Genomic DNA, 27,124 nt, shown 5'->3' with positions numbered 1-27,124 from the left:
ATATATATATATATATATATATATATATATATATATATATATATATATATATATATATATATATATATATATATATATATATATATATATATATATATATATATATATATATATATATAAGAAAAAAAAACATGAAAAACTCTGTTTTCAAATTCATAAATTATAATTTAATACCAAGAACAAATTTACAGCAGAATGCTTGTTTACAATAAGCTAACACAAACAAACAAGAATTGTGTTCAACTATAAACTTTCACGCACACTCACATATATCACTTGCAATTAATAATAATAATAATAATAATAATAATAATAATGATAATCATAAAAAAAGTATCTATACGTTATCAATACCCTGCAGTCATATATTTTTATATATTTATATAAAAACGTGGGTCAGTTTAAACTGTTCATAATTACAATCATGTATCATTCTCTGGTCCATATGAGGCCACGAACAGCCAAACATCAGTGTTCAATCCCTTTCAGTTCAACCACAACATGGTGTTTTTTTTGTTTTTTTTTCCTTTTTCTCCCTGTGTGTGTATGTATGTGTGTGTGTGTGTGTGTGCGTGGGTGTGTGTGTGTGTTAAAGAAAAGCTTCAAAACAAGGACAAAACGCAGCTTCCAGACACGCACACACAGCTACGCACACACATTCTCGCACACATGCACACCACGGCACCTGTCAAAGAGCAAAGGAGCAATGACAGTAAAGTTAAAATATTTGCTCCTTTTTTCTTTTTTCAAAAGGAAAAAAAAAGAAAAGAAATAAAAGTAAAACAAAACAAAACAAATCTGCTCACCCTGTTTTGCGTCTGTAGCCTAATAATGAACGTCCTTTTCCTTTTTTTTCTCCCCTCTTTTCTGTCTCTTTAAATACAAGGGCTAGTGTGTACTGAATGCACAGATTATATCTATACAGTCAAAAAAGAAAGAGAGAATAAGAGAGAGAGATAGAGAAAACATTTACATTTATATATCAAAGGTAAAATAGGTTAGCGACCTGTGGCCATGCATTCACAGTCTAAATATACATGAAAAAGAAAACATTTTCGCAGTAATATGTATATACATTAAAAACAGAACTTTCAGTGCTACCAGCTAAAACCTGCCACTCAATTCTGAAGACGTTTGTATTACCGAGAAAGAAATAAAAATGGCAACCACAGATTTTTTTTCTTAATCACATATACTTTGTATAAAGGAACAAACTTGTCGAAATGAACTGACCTATATTTACAAGAATACTGCCTCTAAATCAGTGTTTTGCAAGTGAAACTCGACTGAAATTAGACTGAAATCTAATTTTCTTCCGTCCCCCCTTCCCACCCTCTGAACAAGAAAAGCAAAAAAACAAAAACAAAACAAAACAAAAAAATTATGTAGGCCTACTTTTAACAAGGTTTTGATAAGAAATCACATCATGCTCTTGTCAGGCACTTAATGCTTGAAGTGAATAAAGGGTGACATTTCAGGGAGGCTTTAATAATACTGCTATTAAGCGCCGCTCTGGCCCTGCTTCAAAACTTTTATGACCCCTTGACCTCTCCAACTTCTTTTTCAACAACAAGCCGGGTTATGCTTTCTGTTGCCCTCCAGTGCTCTTGGTTTGCCTCTATAGCAGCAGGCCGTGGAGACTTGTAAATATAACAAATTTAATAAATGTTAAAAGTTTCCTTTTGAAGAAGTAATGCCTGATATTTGCAGCTGGATGAAATGGGCAGTTGGGGCGGGTTGGGGGTTGATTGAATCATGCAAGCAGATTCAATATTTCTTTCGTAAGAAAAGAAATAATAATAAAAAAAAAACAGCTCCCGTAACTTCATAATAGCACAAAATAATGAAAATATGGGTCATAAAGTTCAACACCTCCCTAGTTTTGCCCCACATTGTATTGGTCTTCCTAAGTGTATAAGTGCGCTTGCAGCATTAAGCCTATTCTCCTATTGCTGTGGTTTTAATTCTCTTTAGAACCTTTTGTTTGTTTTTTTTATTTATTTCTTTACATTATTTCACCATTTTTAAAATAAATCATTGTCTTAAAAAATAACATCACCTGAACTACAGAAATCACATAGGCCGGTTTGTAACCAGAAAGGAGGAACAAAGAAAGTACAAAAACACAGCTATACATGGACACAGGACAAGTCATTTCAGAAAATGAATTTTTTCCCCTTTCTTAACTTTTTTCTCTTTTTTTTAACCCAATTTTTTTTCCATTTTAAATGCACTTAATACTTAAATTTTTTTTCATAAGGATCAACAAAAAAACTCCCTTCTTTTTTTCCTCATTTTCTTCTTTCATTAAAAAAAAATGAATAGGAGCATGTTGTTCTTGCTGAACACTGTGGGAGCTTGTATTTTGAAAGTTCAGTTGGATGTCTTAATTTTTCTTTTTTCTCTCAGAGTAGAGGGGTGGGGGTTGAATTCACAGTCATTTATGTCTTTCTTCATGAAAGCCAGCCCCGTGTAACAGCCGTTTTTAAATCCTTCCACAAAAGCAGCTATAATCAATGAATCCCCCCCCCTCCTCCCGCGTACACACACACACCTTCAGAGCCCCCCTACATCTCCCCCCGCCCCCCCCCCCCTTCCGTTCAAGTTCGTCTCTTTCCTGGTTTTTACTGAATTGACATGTAAGGCCAGTTAAAACTGCTCCCCGACAGCAACATATCCCTGATGAGAGTTTCAATGGGGGTTTTACCTACCAATCGGACGAAAAATAACTGTTCTATGACCGAGGAAGAGACTGTGCGGAGGGAAGGCAAGCGGAGTAACAACTTCCCAAACCGTGTTGGCTGGTTGGGATACTGGCTCCGGACATATTCCTCCAGGGCGCACTGGGACTTCTCCTGCAAACTTTCCACATGGGCCACATCTGAGAGGCCACAAGCATCTGAGAGGGAGGGAGGCGGGGAGTGGGGGGGTGGAAAGCAAATAATCATTAATAAAGTGTTCCTCTCACCAGGAGCTTGGTCACCACTGAGGTGATATAATAAATAGCTTTAAAATAAATATTTTTCAAATGCAAAATATGTATTTAAAATATCTACAACACAAATCTTTTTAAATTATTATTTTTTTACAAAGTACTGTAGATAATAACTCCGCCTGACTATATATTATGATATTTTTAAAAAAGCAAAAAATAAAGTAACACACAACACGTCATCATCGTAAAGGCAGATGATTAAAAAACCATCTCTGCCTTCTCCTTTCATCGCTTTCTGTTTCTCTGACTGCAGCCATTTAAAAGGCGAACTAAATAATTAAGCGTATTCATCGTTGAACGCATTTTTTTTTTCTGATGGCCCCATCTTTCTCGGAGCAAAGAGAGAAGGGGGGTGAGGGGGGTGAGGGGGGGCTGGAATAGGGAAAGACACGGAGACCTACTGACCTTTAGTGAGCTGAGATTTAAGCAAAAGCAGAAAAAAAGAGAGGGGGCTCATAGCCTACGGAATAGCCGTCATACTATACCGTCAGAGACTCATAATGTGGATCTGCGCTGCTGTTGCATGTGGGCGGCAGCTGATAATGTGCCAAAAAACACTTGTACGCGCATTGGTTAAGTTTGTCAAGTTTATGCATGACAACAAGCAAACCACCGAGGAAGCAAAAAGGCGTGTCATTCAAGCTTACAGCTCATGTTCAGTTGGGACTCAGGTATGCGGAGAAGACAAATTGTGGCTTGATAGCTGTATAGCTCTATAAAAGCCTAATACTAAAGTTCAACGAGCTGAAAATGTGATATTTCTTTTAAATGCCAAGACAATAGCAAACCACGGAGCACAGAGGCTGGTGGCTTGCAAGGTCTCGTTTAGAGTCTAGTTTGCTGCTTTTCTTGCATTGTCTCGTCTCTAGCTGCGGCTAATGTAAGAAAATAGCTGGAGGAAGTTTGGGTCATGACCCCGCTCCTGGAGCGACTCCAGAAGGGCCTCGAAAACCCCGTTAAAAAAAAAAGGCGCACAACCGCCTACTAATAAATAAATAAATAAATAAATAAATAATAATAATAATAATAATAATAATAATAATGATGCAATCACTGCTCAATATCACACTCTGCTGCATGAGAGAGGCATGGATTTTAATTTTTTTTGCGATTACAGTCTACTTAAGACTCCTGCGCGTTTTTGTCTCACATGTCTCTCGATGACATGAGAGCGCTGAAAACCTTCGCTTTGCTCTCATATACGTTGTGCAAATGGGACGTTAAGGCTCGTCTTTCCTTGCCTGCTCCCTCCCCCTTCTCCTTTTGGAGCCTGACATCATTTATATCTGTCATTTCCTACAAACAAGACGTGGGGTATAAACACATTGATAAATGGCTGGAGGAAAAAAAAAATCTGCAGGTTATTTGATGTTGTATTATAGATTTTTATGATGCTTATGGCAACTGTTAAGGGTTGTGTTTAAGGGAGACTGTTTCCTTGTCACCGCACCCCAGTGTGTCTTATAAATCAGTTCTCTAATTGTGTATTTATTTCAATAGGTGAGTACATCCAAAAAGCAGCTGAGTGAGTGCAACACTGGGGCTTTAAGCTGATGTCACACGTGCAACAGCCTTAAACCAGTTGCAGATACATATTTGGGTCAGCGTTGCTTTGGCTGGTGTCAGTGTGTGCAGGTTAGTGACATTAACGCACTCTGTGAACTTTGACTGCGCTTGTCTATTGTTCTTACCTGTGGTGAAGAGCACAATTGCCTTTAAGCAGCTATATTCGGCAGAGTCAACGTGCAAAGCTTTGAGCTTCTCCACTTGCTCCTGGAAGATCCTAATGTGGTCCATAAAGGCCACCACTCTGTCCGCCGACATTGGGGAGGCGTGGAGGCCAGCCGCCGCCAGGAGAGGAGCCACATGCAGGGGCATGGAGCACTGCGCGGCGTTGAGTACGAATAACTCACTCCACGTCAACCTCAGCAGAGCCACCTGGTCTGTGATCTGCAGGTCCGGGAAGAAGGGAATATTCCTGGCCCACTCCACGGCGCTGAAGAGCATCCTGGCCGCCAGCTCGCAAATGTTCTCGATGCCCATGATGTTATTGGGCTGCATGCACTGGCTGCCGTAGCGGGACGTCGGGTAGGGCTCCGCTCTCAGCAGAAGAGAGATATATCCGGATAAGTAGGAATGGCAGTGGAGTGGGTCTCCATTTGTCAAGGCGAACTGACCGTGGTGTGGCTGTGTGGGTGGCACCCGTCCCCTTTGCACGGCTGCAGTAAAAAGAGAAACTACAGATATTGAAGCCTGAATTCTACTAAATCAGAGATGTCCTTTTAGAAATACAGAAATGTAGACTAAAAGTGCAGAGCAAATACATTTTAAAAACAGCATGTTTACAGTTTACCATCAACACACACATACACACACTCACTGGGTTTAACGCACACAACCATGAGGTTGTAATAAAACACATTACGCTCCGAATATTAAAATGTGCCATTTTGCACATTTTTCTATCAGCTACAGCAGCATTAGCTGGCTGTGAAGGAAACACAAAGACAGACCTTGCATGTTTAACCCTTAACCTACTTAGCAATCCATCTCCATTTTACACACACACGCAGGCCTATACTTTCGCTATTTCTTATATGTACATATTTCCCAGGGCTTTTCTCCCATTTGTTTTGCAGGGCACGTTTTACGGTAATGTCCAGCTTTAGAGAGAAATAAAATAAAGCGACAGGGATGTAGCCAGAGCACGCTATCCCATAATTCGCCATATCAGCGCAGGAGGCTATGTAATGTAACATCTATTCATAGTGCTGTCTGCACACGAATAGAATTACAATAATATTATTAATAATAATAGTAATAATAATAAAAATAACAAAACCACGGCCATTTTTGTATTGTTTTAAATGCAGCTCTGCGTGGAGCTGGACGTGAGGCGGAGAAAGAAAGCCTGGTCTCCAGCACAACACAGAGAGCGGCTCCATTGCCTGCTCCTGCCGCACACCCTTGCATGGAGCAGTCGGGGGGGTTGGAAGAATAGGAGAATAGGACTATGGAGGACGACATAATACCCTAAGCGTTCGTGTCGGGTGGTCTGCAAACGCACAAGCACACACACGGATTAGGAAAACCAAAAAATCCCAATACCTTCCCGTCTCATGCCGACTTTAAGGCATTTTTTGAGGCGGCAGTACTGACACTGATTGCGGTGGTGCTGGTCGATCGGACAATTCCTGTTGGCACGGCATGTGTAAGTGAGGTTCCGCCGTACGCTCCGCTTGAAGAAGCTCTTACAGCCCTCGCAGGTGAACTGGCCGTAGTGCTTGCCGCTAGATTTGTCCCCGCACACCACGCACTCGATGTGCTGCGGCTGCTTCTCCGACTGCTGCTGCGACGTCTGGTTCGTCGGCGTGGATTGCGCGTTGTTCGGGGGTCCCTGCACCGGAGTCTGAGGGGTCGGCGGGGCGATCTGGGAGGCTGTCAGGTTCAGCTGGCCCGGCTGAGGGGTGGGAAGGGATAGTCCTCCTTGGGTCTGCGAGGAAAGGGCGCCTTGGGTGTCAGCCACATCGTCCTGGGAGCCTCTCCACGCTACCATTGCCATATCTATCAGTCAACGGAGAGAAACTTTTTGTCTGCCGTGTTTGCTGCCCGCGGTGGAGAATGTCTCAAGGAAAAACTCGGGGGACTGTAACAGCCTGGCGTTTGGATCCACTCCGGATCTCCCGAAAACTGTCGGCTTTATTGCTGTTGGAGACGCCCGGGGAGGCACGCTTTCAAAACTGATGCGACGGCGAGCTGAGCGGCTGCCTTGCGCTTAAAGGCCAAGTCCAGGGGCGCTTACAGTCAGCCATCCAGCACACCCATCAGTGGGAGGAAAGGTAGGCTGAATATGTCAAAAAGAACCAACCGAGGTAGCATGGGACTGTTCTGGGTATGATGGAGCAGGCTCCCAACAGCAGCACGCACGAAAACACACACACTGTAGCAGCTCTACTATCAAGTTCCAGCACAAGTCTTGAAGAAAACCAGCCAAATGATGACCAAAAAAATAAAAAAATAAAAAAAAATAAAAAAATCAGAATAAGCAGCGTCTTCTTCCCGTTCCTCCTTGTGAGGTTGCGCCAAGCAAGCGCGCAGCTGAAGCTCTGTGTTTTGAGAGCTTGGAATATGAAGACAACTCTCTTCCCCCTCCAAAAACCAAAAGCAGTAAAAACAAGAAACCTAAAAAAAAAAAAAAAAAAAAAAAAAAACAAAGATCACAACCTACAAAACCTCCTCCGTGCGTTGAAAAATAATAGGAAAAAGCAGCGGAGAATCAAAGTGATCAAATATGTTAAAAAGGCGGAGGTTAGGAAGTGATTTGCGATTGGTAGGAGCCGGGCTGGCAGAATGCTTTCTCTCTGATCAGCTCACTGAGCTCTCTATATAGTGAACTTTGACACGACTGCTGCAACTTAGCACACGTTACCATGGAGATCGGCTGCCATATAAGGAAGGAGAGTGTGTTTGACTGGTCAGAGCTCAGGGACCTCCCCCTGAACCCTATTGGCTAGTCGGCACTTGTGCTACTTGGTACCTTGCCAGAGCCAGCATGGAGGTCGAGAGGAGGGCCGCTTGGTCCTAAAAGGAGACGTTTTCCGACAGAAAGAGCCACCAAAATCCCCCAGACTATATGAGATATAAGCCTGTACACATATAGCTCCACAAAGCTTTAGGAATTACGTGAAGAAAAAAATAATAATTTCCTCCTCTTGTATCCGGTTGCAGTATATTAAACATGCTGGAAAATCCAAGGATGTTCCAGTTTCTGAACATGGATTAGACTCTAAAATGTTTGTTGTTGAAGTATCAACGTTTTGCTGTCCACTTAATGTTAAAATAATGCTGCTGTGCCATTTACGACAGTGGGAAGGCTTTAAGTTCCTGCAGAATTCAACATAAATTGGTTTTGCTGTAAATGTTTACTACAATTCATGCTCCAATTCGATTTTACAACCCAGGGCATGCAATACAGAATTTGTTTTCTGTAGCTTAACCAAAAATGCTCAGTTTAGTCAGGAGCAGATGGAGTAGTTTAGTTTATGTACAGTATTCTAAAATACAGCAGCTTAGATGTTGCACTGGAAATCTAAATGTGAGGTAAGGTAAACATTACAAAGTGCACAACCGTTAAGAATGCATCTATTTTATCCCGAAAACTTTACAGTGACGTACTTTGAATTGCTCTAAAAGTAAAACTTTTTGTGAAAACAGCAACAACAAAATAGTATGCAGTGTGTATTATCATGTTACAAGATACAGAGATAGCTCATATTATGAGCCAATAAGTCTCTCTTACTATATATAAGGTTGTTGCTATTTTCGAAAATAATTCTGCACACTTTTTTTGCACAAAGCACGCATCAAATTCTGCTATCCTCGCTCACTGAAGTTGCAGTGGTTCTATGCAGGTTTAAAAGGTTGTAAGTGCTTCTAACCAGGCGCTGTTTATCACAGTCGTAAAGATGTTATGGCAGTGCACTGAAATCCTCTGTCTGCACATCCCAGAGGCAACAAAGATCTTTCCCCCTCTAATCCAACTGGGTCACAAGGGGCCAAAATCTGGTCCTCCAAAAATCAAAGCTTTGTCTACATGTGGTCAAAAAAAAAAAAAAAAAAAAAAACAGGAAACAGAGATTGCATCCAAAAATATAAATTTATCACTACATGTCAGAAGCCACCACCATGTAGGACAGGCGGCGGGACGACATCCTGGGAAATAAAGCGATGTGTCATTTGTGGAGATACTTCCTGACTAAAGACATTATGCAGGAGTAAATGTATATTTAAAAATTCAACTCATTGATGCGGACGGTTTGCATGTCCAAAAGTGTCAGTGATTGTAGGGATAAATGAGCATTTCCAGTCTTAAAAAAAACAAAACAAAACAAAAAAAAAACAAGAAGCAACAAAACTGTTTCACTTTGAGAGCAGCTTTGAACTGCAGGTGAAACTTCACAGCCGTGGAGATGAACTTCCAGCCAGGTCAGTGTGTTAGGCGACAGAGAGAGCAGCCCTATCCACCAGCATCCACCAGCATTGTCTCAGGATGTATTACAGTATATGGGTGCCCCCTAGCGTATGATTTTTTTTCTCTCTTCAAATAAGATTCAATTTAGAGGAGCCATCCGAGACGGAAACAGCTTCAGTCTCGTCTCTCGCATCGACCAACCAAACTAACGAGCTGCAGTTTAAACTGATGACTGTTTTAATTTCGCTCAACACAACCGTGGATGTGGGGGGGGAAGCTTTGATAGCTGCAGGAGTTGGATTTACTTTTGCACATTTTTTCCCGCTACCTTTACTAATCCCAGTGGTTGTATCAAACCAAATTACATCTAATATTGAGAGAAATTAGCCGAACATTTTTTTTTTGCTTGCATTATTATTTTTCGTTTACAGATCCAGCGAAAGTGGAAACAGTCCCAAAAGACGCTGCGAGGATCCAGTTTCACATAGAAAAAGGTGAGTGTTTGTAATTCTTAATTATGATACATTTTTTAAGCACCGTTGCTTTATTTATCAGCTTTAAATCAAAACTTTTTTCCTTTAAAATAAGCTGCAAGAGCTGCATCAGGAACCTACGCGAATCGTATTCTAGCGCCTGTGCAGCGAACACGGACTTTTTCCACCCCCTCATTCATTAATTTCTAAGATAACCGCGATAAGTCTCGCAAGTTTGCAAACAGCCATTCATAAAAAATTTTTATTCAACATTAATAGCGAGTCAGGAGGCTGTATTCTCATAGCAAACCTACCAAATGCATATGCTGCTGATTCGTCCGTAGCGGGATGCATCTTCTCTCCCCTCTCTCTCTCTCTTATTCAGATTAAATTTAGTCTTCCCCTTTTCGACACAGTGCTCAGACTGATTCCTCTCCAACCCAGTCGGGGAGTTGCATGCACCAAAAAGAAAGGCTCGCTGTTTATTGGAAACGATGTGCAATGTCTGCTGTTGCTGCTGAGGATGAGCATGCAAAAACTTTTCGGGAGCCGAAACAAACAACTGATTCACGTCATGTGCTGCTGCTGCGTGAAGAATTAAGAGGAAATGCAGCCTAATAGGTTGAAGTGTCGTCCGAGCAGAACAGCATGTGTGATGCCTTCTGGAAACGACAAGCAAGCCGGGGAAGGTTTGCAGCGAGCGGCAAAGATCCTGTGCGCCTTTTTCTCTCCTACAGTAATGTGGCCAAAGCGCGCTCGATCGCCGCTGCTTTGTGTGGGCAATGCTGAAGGGAGAGAAGAAGAGTGGAGAGAGGAAGAGAGGGAGGGAGGAGGGGGTGGGGGGCAGCCAGAATAGACACCTGTCTTTAAGTGGGGCGAGTTAGTAACGTGGAATTGTGCATTTTTGCAAATTAAATGAAAATTGCAATTTGAAAATTAACCACCATGCAATTTTAGACTAAAATTTAAATGCAACTAATATATATATTTTAATTCAAATACGACAATATATGCCATACATATTGAAATCTGCATTATTATTAATTATTATTATTATAAGTATTGCAACAATTATTTTATGGAATTGGTGTGGGATGCAGAAACATTTCCCAAATACTCTTCTTTTCCTCCCTTTTCTGTCTATTCTCCGGCTTCATAGGTTTCCTCTGCGTGTCGCCTTCAAGCAGAGGATAAAAGTATTAAATGCTCAGCAAGCCACCATGCGCACAACAATAGCGCTGCCCAACGGGATCAGTATCGATTAAGTTGAGACAGAGGATGTCGCCCGCACTAAATATTTACTGATCACACACAAATAGCTGGGTCTTTAACGATTTCTCATGCTCAGGCTGGGAGTAGAGGGAGGGGAGAGAAGAAGGAGAAGAAGAAAAAACAGGACTAAATCACTTTATTATTGTTGGTGAAACAAAGCGCGCACCCTTAATGTGGAAGACAGCAGAGGAGATGTGCTGATTGCAGTTAAATTAATCGATAGAGCGACGGATAATAGTTGAGATTTACGATCTTGCAAAGAGAAAAAGCTCCACGCGCTGCGTGAGGTGGACATAGCTGGTGAAATTCCTACCGTTTAACTGGAAAGGCAGTTTTATTCCTATATATATATATTTGGTATATGTTCACAATTGAAAAAAAAAAGGAAAACAACAATAGTAAAAATGAAAAAATAAATATTTAGCGACGATCCAAGGTCCGTTATATATGGTAAAAGTTAAAATTTCAATAAAAAAAAAATGCGTCTGACTTATTTGTGGTTTCACCAAGTCCTCTTTCATGCAGATAGATGGATTCTGACCCGCAGGTCTCCAAGTTCCCGGCCCGATTAACCCTTCCACAGCCGCGTTGGTTCAAAGGTTAACCAGGCTAATCAACTTCAAGAGTCTTATTGAATTAGATGCCCGCCGAATCGGGACAGAAACTCGTCTGTTCCACCTCGAAACATTTAGAAGAAAACATTTCAGCTAAACTTAAATGTGGAAAAAAAAACTAAGTTTCTCAACGACAAAACCCTCCAAAATATGTAGCACACGTCTTTCAAAAAAGCATCACGATTGGTTGTTTCTTATCAAATTTATCTGTAGTGTTTCATGACATCAGTCTGCTGCAGAGCTTTCATCGCCTGTCTCTTTACAGTAATGCCTAAAGGTGATAGATGCTGAAGCACTGACTGTTGGTTGTATATGAATAAAATAAACTACAAATCAATATAATAATTCAAATAATGATAATCAATTTTGATTAAATTAATTGTTCATTGATTTTTTTTTTTTGCATGCGGATTTAAAATAGTTTGACTTTTCTTCTAAGTTGTTCAGTTTCTCACATTGTGTACCTCTATTGTTAATTAATCATATCTCATGAAAACTTGAGCATTAATAAGAATGAAAAATCTTGAGCACACATCATTAGAAATATGCTTTTATTGTGAAAATTGTGTTTTCTGCTTTATTCTTGCAGACTACAAAGAAACATAGTGTTGGGGGGTGGGGTGGGAGAGAGTACGGACATTTAGATGTTTCACTAAATGTAGTCACCAACATAGATCACTTTCAGTCACTGTGTCTGTTTTCCTCTGACGGCTGCCGTCTAAACGGCCAGCAGATCCCAAACACAGTATATCTGTGTTCAATTCACCAATGAGCGATTACAGTGGCAATTTAAACAGATAGGGATCAATTTATCTCAATGATCACTCCTCGGGCTGACTGCCAGCATGCTCTTAATGTATTTGCAAATACCTATTGTTTGAATTATTGCTGCTGGATCTGAAGTGATCCAAACTATAGAGGGAAAGATGAGTGGAGTAAATGATGTGATGTTTTGGCAGCTAAAGACTGGATGGATGGAGCGTACACGACGATTACTTCAGGCAGCAGCATTGTAGCAACAATGGCCAGGGGGTCAATGATTTAACTCGAAGGACTTGCTGGGAAAGTCTGGATAGAGGGAATTGTGTGATGAGTGCACTCTAACCTCACAGAAACTACTGCTGAAGTACCCTTTGGCAAAAGCAGCTTAAATCCCATCTGTCCCAGAGGAGCAGTATAGTGACCATCAGTGCAACTTTTGAAGCTGGACCAGGCTCTTGTGTTGTGTGCCTCTTTGAGCCCTCTCTTTTCTGTTTTTTTTTTTTTTCTTTCCTCTGTTAAATGGGTGGGAAGGGTGGGCTGTCCTCTCACCCTCTCACCTCACACTCCTTTTCTTTTTCATTTGCTAGGAGTGAAAAAAAAAAGTTTGAGAGGAGAGAAAGTCGCGACAGCACTCTGCGCAGAGCCAGACGTGGCTCACATGAGGCCCCCCCCCCAGGCTACAGACGGGGTTTTGTGTTACTGTAACTCAAGGTGTGTTGTGGTTGTACGGGTGAGTATGTAAAAAGTACACACACGTATGGAGAGGCGCATTTCAGTTTCAGCTTACCCTTAGAGCTTGAGTTTTACGTTTTTTTACTTTTATATCACTTATAGTTCTTTTATATCACTTATTTTCAGGTATAATCAAAAGAGACGATGACACGGTGATAGTAAACACATATTAGAGCCATCAAGGACATCAACGTAATGTTCCTTTTGAACAATATTCACACCATGATACCAATATCTTCTAATAAAATCACCATTTTAGTAGGTCTTGAAATAAAATCAAGGCAGCCATATAAACAGGACCCGTTATGGCTTGTGTTGTTATATCTGGCAATAACAATATGCAGTTCAAATAAATGATCTCTGTTTAGTCACTGATGTTTCTGAGTTTTTTGTCACGTCATGTTATTTTGTCACTGGTCAAATAAATTAAAAACTGCTTTTTTTGTTGGAGGGGGGTGAGGGGTTTCCTAAGTTTTGACTGCCTCTAAATTGACTTAACAGATTGTATCTTTCTTTTCCTCTGAATGACTCAGAGACAATGTTTTGGTAAAAGTAAGGATGAACGATGTGGATGAAGTAAAACTGTTTTGAAAAGGTAGATTCAAAATTTATCTCCCAGCTGAACCAACATTAGCACTAACAAGAGAAGAAACAATCAGAAAAAAAAAAAAAGAGAAACATTTCGAAAATCATACAAAGAATTGAGCAAAGGTACAAAAAAGTCCTTAAAGAAACAGGATGTGTCTTTTGGCAACTGGACTCCATGCCGATAGCTCTGAACAAATCTGACAGCTGGAAGCAAAGGTAGCTACCCTTTAATATTTTCTCTGGAATTCTTCACTTCCACATGAATCAACTTTTAAATCTCAGAGCACAAGTTTTCTTATTAATATTAGGATTTAATTTAATTTGACTGATCATCATCGTTGATTGATGGCGGGAATATAACCACAACGGAACGAGAAGGGAATTCACCAAGACCTCAACAAGAACAGTGGCAAGGTAAGAAGGAAGAAAAGCTCTGCTTTTATGCGACGCTGACTCAAGAAAAAACGGAACCCATATACACGATCTTTATGAAGAAATAAACATGTTTCTATTACTTTCACTTTCAAGTCAAGAACAAATATTGAAGTTGCTCTGTGGATACTATACTGACTTATTTAACTTGCAGATCTTTAAAACAAAATGAATGAAATAGATATTTTAATTTAACAAATATAGGGAAAAAAGGTTCCTACAGATTAAAGTTCTATCTTTCAGATGTTAAAGAAAACACTGTAAGGAGCTCATCGTAGTACTGCTCCCCCTCCCCTACCTGTTGCCATCCACAATGCATCAGCTGGCTAAAAGAAGGCAACTACACTTTTCTCGTGCTCACAAATATGATAAATCAGACTGTTTAGATATATTGCTGGTTACAGAAATCAAAGAGAGTCATGGTGAGGAACCTAAAAAGTCCCACCTACTATAAGAAACTGTTCAAACTACAGTTTTATATAAATGCTGTGGTATGATTAAACTATGATATTTTTACTCAAAAATAGCAGCTTGTGTCTAGGCACAGGCATTTTTAATAAGTGTGTTCCAGTCCATGGACATAATTAAATTGTTATAATATGCTCAATCTTTATGGCAAAGATATTTTTAGGGTTTGGGATTTGTTGGGTTAATAGACTTTAATATCAAGACAACATAAGTATATTTAGCAAGATAACTGCAAAATTCTACACTATAATATGTCCCTTTAATAAAAGAAAACAAGAAGAATTTTGTTTTTCCAATTTCAACAATGTAAAGTTCTATATGATGTAACACTGATAGGGAACTAACTGTTACGTCAATATCTGCGGCAGTAATACATTTAAAAGCCTGATTGCATCACAGATTAGAGTCAAGGCATTCAGTTTCCAGGACCAGCGGGGGACCTGGGCGGGTGTATGTAAAACCCTACGAACATGAGGAGGTGGTGTAACTATCAGTGCTTACAGGCTAATAAAACACCTGATGCTGACACTCGATAGCTTCTCCAGTCAAATCCGATGATGGGTGTTACTTAAGCTAATTTGGTTATTGAAAAAAGGTTTTCTAAGAATTCAAAGTAAGATTTTGCAAGCGTCACCCGGGCTGAGGTGGTTTCTTTTTTGCTTACTATTTTTTTACCTGTCAAATTCTGAGATATGTACACTTGTCCAACTAGAACATAAACACAAACTGCCTGATCAAAACAAGCTGCAACTGCCACACTTCAAATTGCGTATTTTGAAGTGTGGCAAAATACTTCAAAATGAGTATTTTGAAGTATTTTGCCACAATACTTCAAAATACTTATTTTGAAGTATTTTGCCACACTTCAAAATACTTATTTTGAAGTAAGTATTTTAAAGTATACTTTGAAGTAAGTATACTTACTTCAAAGTATACTCTGAAGTATACTTTGAAGTATACTTCAAAGTATACTTTGAAGTATACTGTAGGATAAAATAATCTAATGTTCCCTAATATGATTTTCAGTTGGATGGCATGAAATGAGCACTACACTTTGTCCATATTATCCTTTTACAAGTAGGATCACTATGAGGCTGCCGTGTTTTCGTTGCAGTACATAAAAAAAAAACAAATAGATTTACCAGAACTAGTTACAAAGATGATTAAAAGAAAGAGAAAACATGAATAAAAACAAAAAAAAACTTGTAGCATAGTAGAAGTGAAGAAGTGAACAAATAGTATCATGAAGATCAAGGAATGAACTACGGAAAAAAAAAAAATACTTGTGGAGAAGATTAAAGTGGGGTTAGGTTCAGGTTCAACCCATCATCTGAAAATACAGTATGGGATAAACGAGTTACCAAGACATGGCAAAAAGAAATCATTTTTGAAGAAGACTGCACTTTTTGAACATGCAAAATGCTGTTCACAATAACTAACCTAAACAGAACGAGAGAGTTACCGATTAAAATAAAAAGGCTTCAGATTGAACACATCTCTTTCAGCTGAACAGCTGAAAGAGATGTGGTGCATTTTATTATACAACACAGTCACACACAAAGTCAGGTTCGAGTCAGTAAATAACTTTACATGGTTTGGATTCTGAGAGGAAGCTGGAGTAAAAAAACAGGATGAACATGCATTCTCCACACAGCCTAAATTCAGACAGGAGGGATGCGATGGGACACGACTCACCGTCACACCTCAAGCTAACAAAACTATGCTAATTATTTTTGTAAATATCACAATTAGGATGATTTGGCTTAGTAAATGGCAGAGTATGACTTTTGTTTGGCATCTTCATTTCTTTCATTGTTCATGCTTGGTGAGCTTTGCCTCATTCTGCCATATTTCACCAGCTTCCATCCAGGAAACACAAGTCATGTTGTTTTACACTTCAACACACAGCGTGTTAGAAATGTGTGTTTGCCCTTAAAAGCTGTAAGATATCAACTTTGCTTCATGGATAACTGCCACACAAACACACACACACAAAAAAGACCCTTAAACATGCAGTGGGTATTTGATCAGAACTGAATGTTTTTATTAACTAGCACACACGTTAAGCCCTGGTACAAGACATGCATTTTAAAAATTTCACTACAAAAGTCTCAGTATGCTAAAGAATATGTATCTGTACTGTAGACAGTACTTGGATGATACTCTCTTTGCACAGATTACAGTATTACATCTATGTAGCGTGGCATGGAGGCTATCAGTCCAAGGCTCTACTGAGGTGTAGAAGAAACCCAGATAGCTTTAATAGTGGCCCGTCAGCTGGCCAGTGTAGCACTGCGATGCCATGGTCACAAGAGTATGTATTGTTACTTTCAGCAGTGTGGGCAGAAACCAAGTTGTGACGGAAACTGAAATGAGCATCTCCAGAAACCCCTTCTGCTGAGAAAAGCATGACGTGCTCCATGTCCTGACCCTGAACTCAATAACACACTGTCAACCAACTGAAACAACTCATATGGGCCCCTAAGTCATCACTGACTGGGGTAATGTCACATTAAACCTGAGGGGATTTGGATTCTTTGCTTCTCATCTCTTCCTTTGAAGATTTTCATATCAAATATTACATTTACTTTTAACTGAAAAGAGAAGTTTGGACCACTCTCCTTAGCCTAGGTCAGAGACTCGTTACATTGTTTCTCATTCAGAAGGGGCTGAACACGAGGAATCCGACAGTGGACTGTGTATGTTGGGACACTGAACTGAAGTCTACGCTGAATGGAGTTTGATTCACGTCTTCTCAAGACTGTGGTAATGTTGTTGTTTGTGTACTTTTTTTTTAAATCACATTTTCCTTCCATTGAACTTTTTGTTAATATCCTTAGATAAGACCCTAAATAACAGTCAGTTTGTTTAGCAATGCTCTTATGTGGATTATCCTCATTGTGAAGAGTGATGGACTGCTGGACAACTATAAAGCGATCAGTCTTCTCTGACTGTGAAAGCCTTGATCTTTTCACACATATATTTTATTTCAATATTGATCAGATGTATTATAGACTTTTTCATAACCTTTATTTTTAGTTTTTACTGGAGGAAAGCTATAAAAATCAAAACATACAACAACAAACCATTAAAATATTTTACCTTGTGTGCACTGGCAATTTTTTTTATTTAATTATATTCTAATTTAGTGAGATGTCCCTGTACAGAATAAAGTCTAAAACTGTACACAAGGTAATTTATGTTAGATAATTATATTTTTGTGCCACTATGTTATTAGAAAGCTGTGTTTGTTTACAGTACATTAGTCACTATTTTGCAAGTTGATCAATATCAAAATTATATACAGCGTTACATACAATTGCATACAATTTACAAATATATCTTCATGCATCACTTGTTTAAAGTTTCAGATTGTTAACTGAGTCCTTGGAACATTTTTAATCCAAATTTTACTGTAGGAATGGCGAGACAATACTGGAACTCAGCTTGCTACAACAAAAAAAAAAAAAAAACAGGGTGTGATTGATCTGTTCCAAGAAACATTCAGTGGCGGAAAAAATCTGTTCAGTCAAGTTGAATAACGGACACAATAGAAAGTCCACAATGCAGAGATTGGATGATGCAAAGGCAAACGTGGAGGGAAAGTGGAAACATTGTGTACGTTTGTTCAAAAAGATCATTTGCGAAAAAATGAGCACTTTTAGTGTACAAGTAAGTAAGTCATAACAGAAGGTGCTAATGAAGCTCAAATATGGAATGAAATAATCACTAGTAAAAATTCTTGCGTATCCACCAGCATAACTTACACTCTCATTACAGAGTCTCGGCAATCTGAAAACTATGGTGTGATATTTGCCACCTTGGGAAATAAATGCCTCTCTTTACTTCTAAAAGCGCTCTACCCTAAATTCAGTAGTGATAAAATGGTGCCATTCCAGAGAAATGTCACAGTTTATTTAAACACCATATTGTTTGCAGCTCAAGGTGAAAATAATACCATAAACTATGAGGATACCCATAATAATATGGCTTTGCAATAACCGGCAGCAGTTAGAAAGAAAAAAAAAACAACAACTAAGACCCGTTTCATCAAGCTAATTGCCTGTTTGTGAGAGAGAGCAAACTTTTCTGTCGCCACTCTATTACAGAGGCTCTTTCTTAATCATAAATAGGGCCCTTGTGTCCCAGAGGGAGTTGCAGTTCTAATTTACAATTGAACTAAAGACCAAAGCTATCAATCTTTCACATACATTTTATATCTGCCCCCCTTTCTCTCTTGTAATTGTGGTGACATAACCATAAACAACACAGAAAAGGCTGCTTGTGACTGATCTGTGGAAATGACAGCATTACTACATGAGCTGCACAAAAGTGCTCTGGTTCACTTCACACATGAGGCGAACACACACACACAAACACACACATCTACAACCTACAACCTTATCAATACCTCTGAACACTACAGAATCACAGCAGGATTTAATACGCTTCAATGATTTGAAGGAGCCTAATGTAAGAAATGGCAAATTATCAAAGATAAGAAGTGTTTTTAGATAGTGTCTTGCTAAGGTTTTCATAGATCTTTCATTTTGTTACATTTGCATCACAATACAATCCCAAGCACCAATGCATTTTTTTTGGATTTTAGAAAAGGTGAAACTTTTGTAATTCTAAATAATTTGATGTACATTTGTTTTGAACCATTTACTCTGATGCTACTTAAATAAATCCACTACCAAGAACTCACCTGTGTGTAATTTAAGCTATGAATGCATATAGCTAATCCATAGAGATTTGTTAGAGGACAACATCAGGTAAAAAAACCCCAAAAAAACCCCCCAAAAACAAACAAAAGAAAAACACAATAGACAAGGCAGGGAAACCCATGGAGAATTTTAAAGAGAAAACAATATCCCAAGCTTTAAACATTTCACAGAGACCCTTATGATCCATCATTTGAAAATGGACAGAGTTTGACAACGCTACAATGAGTGGCTGAAAACCAACAATTCATATGTCATGCGGAATACCTCATTCCCCACAGGAAATATGGTGGTGGCGGCATCATGCTGTGTGGGTGCTTTTCTTGAGCGGGTCAGAGTTGATTGGAAGATTGATGGAGATAAATACAAAGCAACTCTGGAAGAAAACCTGTAGCAAAAGACCTGAGACGTTGGTGATGGTTCAAGTAGCAGGGTATTGATGAATGCCCTAAATATTCAACATAGCCAAAGTTAAAACTGAATAATTTCAGCATGAATTTGAATGGTACAGTCAATTGATAACTTCAATTGATACACTAAAATGATCAATTTCTTTCTGTGGGAAGAAACTGATAACTTCAGACACTCTCCATCTGAAATCTGAGTACGATTGTGTTGGTCTGAAAAGGATTGTATAAAAAAAAATCTATAAAAGCTATGTTGTCTTCCCCTTCACAGTGATGTAAGGAATTTGAAAATGAAAAAGAAACCTTAATTTACTTAAAATTCTTAGTTTAAAAATGAAAATATCAAAATCATATTGATAAAGAAAAACATGGGGAAAAAATGAGAGCTGCTGCTTCTCCACATCGAGAGGAGCAAGTTGAGGTGGCTTGAGCATCTGGTTAGGATGCCTCAGTGGTGAGCTGTTCCAGGCATGTCCCACTCAAAGGAGACTCAGAGGAAGGCCCTGGAGGGAAACACCAAGGAACCCCCACAGAGGATTTGCCCCAAGTGGCTGTGGAGAGTCCATGCCTCTCTGCTTGGGCTGCAGCCTCAGCAACCTGACCCCGGACAAATGGAAGATAATGGTTGGTTGGTTATTTGGACGGATGAACAGATGAAAAACAATCAATCAAATCAATCAAATTTTATTTGTATAGCACATTTCAGCAGCAAGGCATTTCAAAGTGCTTTACATAATTTTAAACAATGAGAAAGAAAAAGAAAGTAATAAAAAGATAAAAAGAAAAGATAAAATCACAGCCTAACAGGACAAGGCCTCCAGCCTTGCAGCACCAGGCTCCGTCCGCCTGTTTCGCGAAAATTTTGCGCTAGGACTTTCGCTGTCCTACGCGGATTTTGTACATTAATTGGTTACCTGTTAGTCTAGAATTTACAGGGTTAAACAGTGAGAAAGAAAAAGAAAGTAATAAAAAGATAAAAAGAAAAGATAAAATCACAGCCTAACAGGACAAGGCCTCCAGCCTTGCAGCACCAGGCTCCGTCCGCCTGTTTCGCGAAAATTTTGCGCTAGGACTTTCGCTGTCCTACGCGGATTTTGTGCATTAATTGGTTACCTGTTAGTCTAGAATTTACAGGGTTTTATATACGCGCAATGACTCCCAGTCACTCGCAAATACATAGAAGGCATCAATTGCCATAAGCAACTGTAAACAGGTGGGTTTTAAGTTGAGATTTAAAGGCACCCAGTGTTTCAGCTGTTTTACAGTTTTCTGGAAGTTTGTTCCAAATCCGTGGTGCATAGAAACTGAATGCTGCTTCTCCTCGTTTGGTTCTGGTTCTGGGGATGCAGAGCAGACCAGAACCAGAAGATCTGAGGTGTCTAGACGGTTGGTACAGCAATAACAGATCTTTAATGTATTGTGGTGCTAAACCGTTCAGTGATTTATAAACTAACAACAGTATTTTAAAGTCTATTCTTTGAGCTACAGGGAGCCAGTGTAGGGACTTTAGAACTGGTGTTATGTGCTCTATCTTCCTGGTTCTAGTGAGAACGCGAGCAGCAGCGTTCTGGATCAGCTGCAGCTGTTTGATTGATTTATTAGTCAGACCTGTGAAGATGCTGTTGCAGTAATCAATACGGCTAAAGATAAACGCATGGATGAGTTTCTCTAGATCCTGCTGAGACATTAGTCCTCTAATCCTGGAGATGTTCTTCAGGTGATAGAAGGCCGACTTTGTGACTGTCTTTATGTGGCTCTGAAGGTTCAGGTCAGAGTCCATCACTACTCCCAGGTTTCGGGCCTGATCCCTGGTTTTCAGTTGTAATAACTGAAGCTGAGCATTGACTCTAGTTCGCTCCTCTTTAGGTCCAAAGATAATAACTTCAGTTTTGTTTCTGTTCAGCTGGAGAAAGTTTTGGCCCATCCACACATTTATCTGATCTAAGCATCTGTTCAGTGATTGGATGGGTTCAGAGTCACCTGGTGACATCGTGATGTAGAGCTGTGTATCATCCGCATAGTTATGGTAGCTAATCTTATTTCCTGCTATAACCTGAGCCAGCGGGAGCATATAAATATTGAAAAGAAGGGGTCCTAGGATTGAGCCTTGGGGTACCCCACATGTGACCTTTGACCTCTCTGATGAGAAGTTTCCGATTGAAACAAAGAAATTCCTGTTCTTTATGTAAGATTCAAACCAGTTGAGCACTGGACCAGAGAGTCCGACCCAACTCTCCAGTCGATTCAGTAAAATGTCATGGTCAACAGTGTCGAAAGCTGCACTGAGGTCCAACAGAACCAGCACTGTGGTTCTCCCACAGTCTGTGTTTATATGGATGTCATTGAACACTTTTACAAGGGCCGTCTCCGTGCTGTGGTGAGCACGAAAACCAGACTGGAAGGAGTCAAAGCGATTCATTATTGTTAAGAAGTTATTTAATTGTTTAAAAACTGCTTTTTCAATAACTTTGCTGATGAATGGGAGGTTGGAGATCAAGATGAATATGATGTTCTGATAGGCTTTACATAAAATAGAGCACAATTACAGAGTTCTCTGAGATACTCGTATAACCTGAGTGTCAGGAATCCAAACAATAATCTAATTACCATATCTTACAAAAAAATAAATAAAAAAATCTGTGGTTTATTAATTAACACCAATAAAATGTTCAGTTGCAATTCCTCATAATACACTGGAAACGGCATAATGTCACATATGAATACAACATTATGCGGGAAGGGAACTTGCTGATGCGACAGCTTCATGTCTTCAACAAAGCACACAGCAGCCCGCCGACGTTCCGACACATTCCTGCCCGCGGTGGCAGAGCCATGTCACAGCCGCCGCACCCCGCCCGGTGATGCCTTTAATGATGAGACGTTTCATTAATGAGTTAATGCAAAAACTCTCAATGTCATCAGCAAAGATAAGAGGGAAGAAAGCGCTGCATTGTGCACATAATAACGGGCTCCCTGCATATCCCAGAGATGTCACGGGTCAGCCATGTTAAGAATGTGTGTGCCCAATCATCCACTGATCTTTATCTGATGGGCCTGCAGCTAACCATGACATGGGTCCAATCAGGGGTGCTGATGAATGGACAAAGGGGGCCTTGAATTGTTGAAGCTGTCACATGACTGCTTCTCTACTAAATCACACTGACATTAGCAATCAATACACCAATTACCGAACAAGTTATTAAGCATGTTGTGCAAAGCAGTGATCTATGCAACAGCACAGTAAATAATCTACAATTCTCAAATTTACAAAGTAGTGACATGGCTGGCACAATGCTGATTTTCATTTTAGCACACCTCAAACTAAAATGAGATAAACCATACATATAAAATGAAAAGAATCCTGGGACTTGTGATTTGAGGTCACATTTCAACATTTTTTACAAGTTTCTCTTCTGAGTTGTGTTCAGACTTGTAGCTCATAATGGTAACATTTATTTCCATGACTAAAATCGCAAAAAAAATATGTTTTTAAAGAGCATGAACATAAGGGAGCAAATGGCAGTCAAGAATGCAACCAAAAGTCACCAAAGAGTGATGATGTTACGTCCAGAACATCAACTAGGGCAACAAAGCATAACATGGTATGCACCCAAGACAATATTAGTGAGAAGAAAGTTTCCAGCTTGTATGTGAATTAAACTTAAGAGTCATAGTGTAATCTACCAGTCAGACAGAAGAAGTCAGGAAAAATATTGTCCTAGTATAGAAGCTAAGAGATTTAACAAAACACCACCTTCTGAAAGGATTGTTTGGAGAGAGTAATTACAGGTTCTGTGTTCTGACAGGGGACGCTGAAAAAGCAAATTACAGCAAAACAAGTTTTCCTTTCTGAGAAACTTTGTGCTCATAAAAAAAAACAAACATCTGTGATCAACTTGATGATCTGGCTGTTGACTCCCGCCTTGAGCGATCTGCTGTAGCCAAAGCATGAGTGGTGTTGTGTCTGGTTGCCTTATATAAGCCCCAGATTCCCCCAGTTGCTCATAATCTTGGGGAAAATGTGGTTACCAACAAATAGACTATTAGCGGAAACATAAAAGCATAAAGAAATATTAACCCAAACGGTTTTGTTTCTTTTTGTCAAGTCAACAAACCAATTTTTCTCTCTTTTCATGGAAAAACAAATTATACAAGACTGTGCCACTCCACAAACTGCAACCTTATATAAAAGTGTTTTTTTTCTGTTTTGAGGCGCATGACTCGGAATTTCCTTTTTACGGCAGAAAAATGTGTTTTACTATTTTGTAAAACAGTTTTGAGATTTGATGATTTTTCATGTTTTAATATTTTTATATTTCCCATCTCTAAATTATAAGTTATATGTGCTTCAAAACAACCAGCTGAAAAAGAAAGTCAGTTAACAGTGAACCTTAACTTAAATAATATTAGTCATTAAATAGTAGGGTTTGTAATATATTGATTTAATACAGCCATCTTTTTAAAATAACTTTTGTTGAACAATGCATGGAGGAACAAATTAAGATCTTAGCTGGCTTTGTAAGCCACAATGCGGCGGAGCATAAAGGATTCCAGGAATAAATTCCAGACTCCGCCAACATCGTAAAACCTGACAAATTGTTATAACGGTCTGTGTAATCCACACCACTGTCATTCTCAGGACTTTAAGCTCTCCCTGACACAGTCTTAGTATCAGATTTAAGTCTGAAGCCAAGATTAGACAAAAACGGTGAAAAAAAAAAACTTCCAGTCCAGTGACATTTGTCTCATACTACATTATCTGAAATCAAATGCTCTATTCAACTCCCAGCGTTCCATATAGAACAATCAGTCCAGCCCTAATGTGGGAATGTCTGTAATCCTTACAAAAGGACGCTGACATTTATACCCAGCAGAAATGAATTAGACAGGGACTGAATTCTTCCAGTGGCTTTGTGCATGCTACACTAGACTGGATGGATAGATAATGACACTTTATTACGGGGTCATTATGGCAGGTAGCTCTCAACGATGAATAGGTAGGTCTAGTCAGCACGTACAGCTGTGAGACAGGTGACCCAACATGTTAACAAATGTGGCAAATGGGCATTATGAGACTAATGAATTCAGAAGACGCTCTAGGGGAAAGAACAACATAAAAGCAGAGCCCTTCTAAGACTTCCCAAGAGAAATACACAGCTTAAGTCTGTTTTAAGGAAGTTTTCTCACCTCCTGTGACCTCACTTTCCCAGATTCTAAAAAGATGAAAAGAGAAAAACAAAAATGTTACAAAGAAAGTTGCACATACTTTGCAATTGTGCTGCTGACTGAGGGTGTTATCGTTGTGGCTGGTATTATTCAGATTCTCATTATTAAACCATTGTAGATCTAATAATAGCACAAACAAACACGTCCTTGTGGCCATTAAGCTCTTCTTTTAACAACAAAAAATTTGTCTTGAAAAGCAAAAGGATTTCTAATCTAGCTTTCATATTCTGTGATAAAGGATTTGAGCTACTTTTCAGTTAAGGGTCTCCTTTGTTGAACACCTTGTAACAAGACTCATCACTGTAGAGAATGGACCCCTGTGGTAGAAAGGCATGTTCGGCATACTTACTTTTAGCATTTTGTTGCTATTAATAAAGACATAATCTTGACTGATAAAGACCTTGTATGGTTGCAAACATATTTTGGTGTACCCACTTTGAACATGAGGTTTCAGGTCATTTCGCCTGTTTTGTATCCTATTTTTTATTCACACAAATCCCATTCTAGAAACATTGTTAGCTTTACTTGATGCCTCAACAGTAATGTCGGGAATATCAGAACACCTACGCAGTACTGAAAAGTCCAGAGAATAATGAAATTAAATTGTGGTGTTGATGTCCTTTTTCTTTATTTTCTGCAGGCTTAAATTTTTTGCTCAATCCATTGTTAAATGCATGAAAAGTACATTATGTGCTAATGAAAGTGTCATCATGTCCCTTCTTTGGTCTCTTGGAGCCTGTGATTTGTAAGCTTGGTCTGACTTGCCCAACTTTTTGGAATTTGCATAACTAAATGTATGAAGTAAATATATCAACTAACATCTGTCAACAGATCAAAAGACGTGATCTTTTTTTATTATGACTTTGCAAAGAAAAACTTTACAATTAAGCAAGAAATGATTGTAGTAGCACTAATAGTACAAATTTAACATGTCAATATGACAGATTATAAAATAGATCTTTTCTAAGTTTGTGAAGATGTCAAATGGTAGTAAACTGTCCCTTTACCACATTGATGAATTGTAAGCAAATTATGTATGTAATTTACATGTGTATTGAACATCAAAAAGACAGGATGTTGCAGTACAGAAAAAACAGATGTGTTATTTAAACAAGGGATGTAAACACTTACTGATGTTTTTGGAAGCATTGATGTTTAAAGAGTCTGACAGTTGCTGGGAGGAAGGATCTACAGTAACACTCCTTTGTTCACTGTCACTAAAGAAGCAAAAATAATCAACAACAGTGAGAATGATTCAAAGACATTCAGTTTGGTTTTAGTGAGAAATAAAAAGGTATGACTGACCATCTGAGATTCAAATTACAAAGCTAGACGGACAAAAAGTGTTCAGTTGTTTTTTAACATACAGAATTGATCAAATCCCTCAAAACGCAACTGTGTGAACAAACCAGTGGACTCCTGAAAAAAGAACACAACAAAAAATCTCATATTTCAGAGTGAAATTTTAAAATGGCCACATCTGCTTCCATGCTACTCCCATCAGCCACATGGTCAAGTTTCTGTTGATCTATTGATACCATTTGCCGAAGTTGGATGTTCACCCTTTTCTTTTGTCAGACTGCCAAACATTCGTCCAATGAGATCAGACCAGGCAGCTGCAAATCCTATGACATGAGATTAGTCCTTTTGCCTTCAGAGACAAGATAATAGCATTAGCTAATGTATGAACAACAGAATACCACTGTGTGCATTTTGACATCAGACTGAAAGAGAAACTCTACCACTTTGTTCTCAAGTTAACCATTTGCTTTGAATTTTGTGATTCTAGCTTCAGGTGCACGTCACCATAGTCTTACCGTTTAACATTTGATCTGCTTTTAACCAGACAACAAAAATTAGTATGTGTAGTTAGTGGTCTACTGGTGTTTATAGTTAGGTTTGTATATTCGCTCTTCAAGGTGGCGGGCTCCCCAGATCTGGATCACTGCCCTTTAGGTACCTCAAAGGGTGGGCACTCCCGCTCGAGATCAAGCACCATCCCCAGCAACAGGGACTAGGGTTAGGGTTTTACAATAGGTTCACATTAAAACAAATGACAAATAAATAAATTATACATAGGCTATAGGATATAATTCCTTGCAAAATTATTAAAACCTCTGAAACTTTTTACAATTTTGTCAAACAGAACTTTAACTGTGTTTTATAACAACTCAAAGTCACATATTGTGAAGTGTGAGAAAAACAACTTTTGGTTTTTGAAGTTGTTCCTTTTTGTCAATTTTCTTGCCCCAGATTCCAAATTTGATTTAAGACTGTGTCATTCTAACACAGGACATACTCTAATTAAAGCCACTGTAGATCAGGGTCATTGTTCTGCTGGAAGAGAACCTCTAACCCAGTCTCAAGACTTATCAGCCTTAACATGGTTGGAGGATCACCCTGTATTTAGCACCATCCAACTTTCTATCAACTCTGACCAGGTTCCTTGAAATGCCATGT

At 39.1% G+C, this 27,124-nt stretch overlaps 1 protein-coding gene and 1 long non-coding RNA gene across 3 annotated transcripts; one reads left to right on the top strand and one right to left on the bottom strand.

The window, feature by feature from the left end:
• Nucleotides 1–144: 144 nt before the first annotated feature.
• nr2f2 (nuclear receptor subfamily 2, group F, member 2) lies at nucleotides 145–7,615 on the bottom strand. 2 transcript variants are annotated; one of them, XM_015008466.2, is made up of 3 exons: nucleotides 6,104–7,615; nucleotides 4,687–5,232; nucleotides 145–2,899 (listed from the first exon to the last, which is right to left on the bottom strand). In XM_015008466.2, exons 1-3 carry the CDS (start codon nucleotides 6,555–6,557, stop codon nucleotides 2,625–2,627), a joined length of 1,275 nt encoding a protein of 424 aa, XP_014863952.1. In that variant the 5' UTR covers nucleotides 6,558–7,615; the 3' UTR covers nucleotides 145–2,624. The 2 variants fall into 2 exon arrangements, with proteins under 2 accessions (XP_014863952.1, XP_014863953.1); XM_015008467.2 differs by having other exon boundaries at nucleotides 4,687–5,214; nucleotides 6,104–7,611.
• Nucleotides 7,616–8,159: 544 nt separating this feature from the next.
• On the top strand, nucleotides 8,160–13,190 carry LOC106930730 (uncharacterized). Its single transcript, XR_001420905.2, has 2 exons — nucleotides 8,160–9,460; nucleotides 12,675–13,190. It is a non-coding gene; the product is annotated as an uncharacterized LOC106930730 (long non-coding RNA).
• The last annotated feature ends 13,934 nt before the right edge of the window (nucleotides 13,191–27,124 follow it).

The sequence above is a fragment of the Poecilia mexicana genome, unplaced genomic scaffold (assembly GCF_051168715.1).
Source record: "Poecilia mexicana isolate PSO_F unplaced genomic scaffold, ASM5116871v1 scaffold_6, whole genome shotgun sequence".
Classification (NCBI taxonomy): Eukaryota; Metazoa; Chordata; class Actinopteri; order Cyprinodontiformes; family Poeciliidae; genus Poecilia; species Poecilia mexicana.
The sequence above is the reverse complement of the archived record's forward strand: the minus strand, read 5'-3'. Positions and strand labels throughout refer to the sequence as shown.

Coding starts and splice junctions, on each gene's coding strand:
- nr2f2 (XM_015008466.2), bottom strand. CDS start 6,557: ATGGCAATGGTAGCGTGGAGAGGCTCCCAGGACGATGTGGCTGACACC. Junction 5,233..6,103: donor AGTCGGCATGAGACGGGAAG/GTATTGGGATTT, acceptor CAATATCTGTAG/TTTCTCTTTTTACTGCAGCC. Junction 2,900..4,686: donor AATTGTGCTCTTCACCACAG/GTAAGAACAATA, acceptor CCTCCCTCTCAG/ATGCTTGTGGCCTCTCAGAT.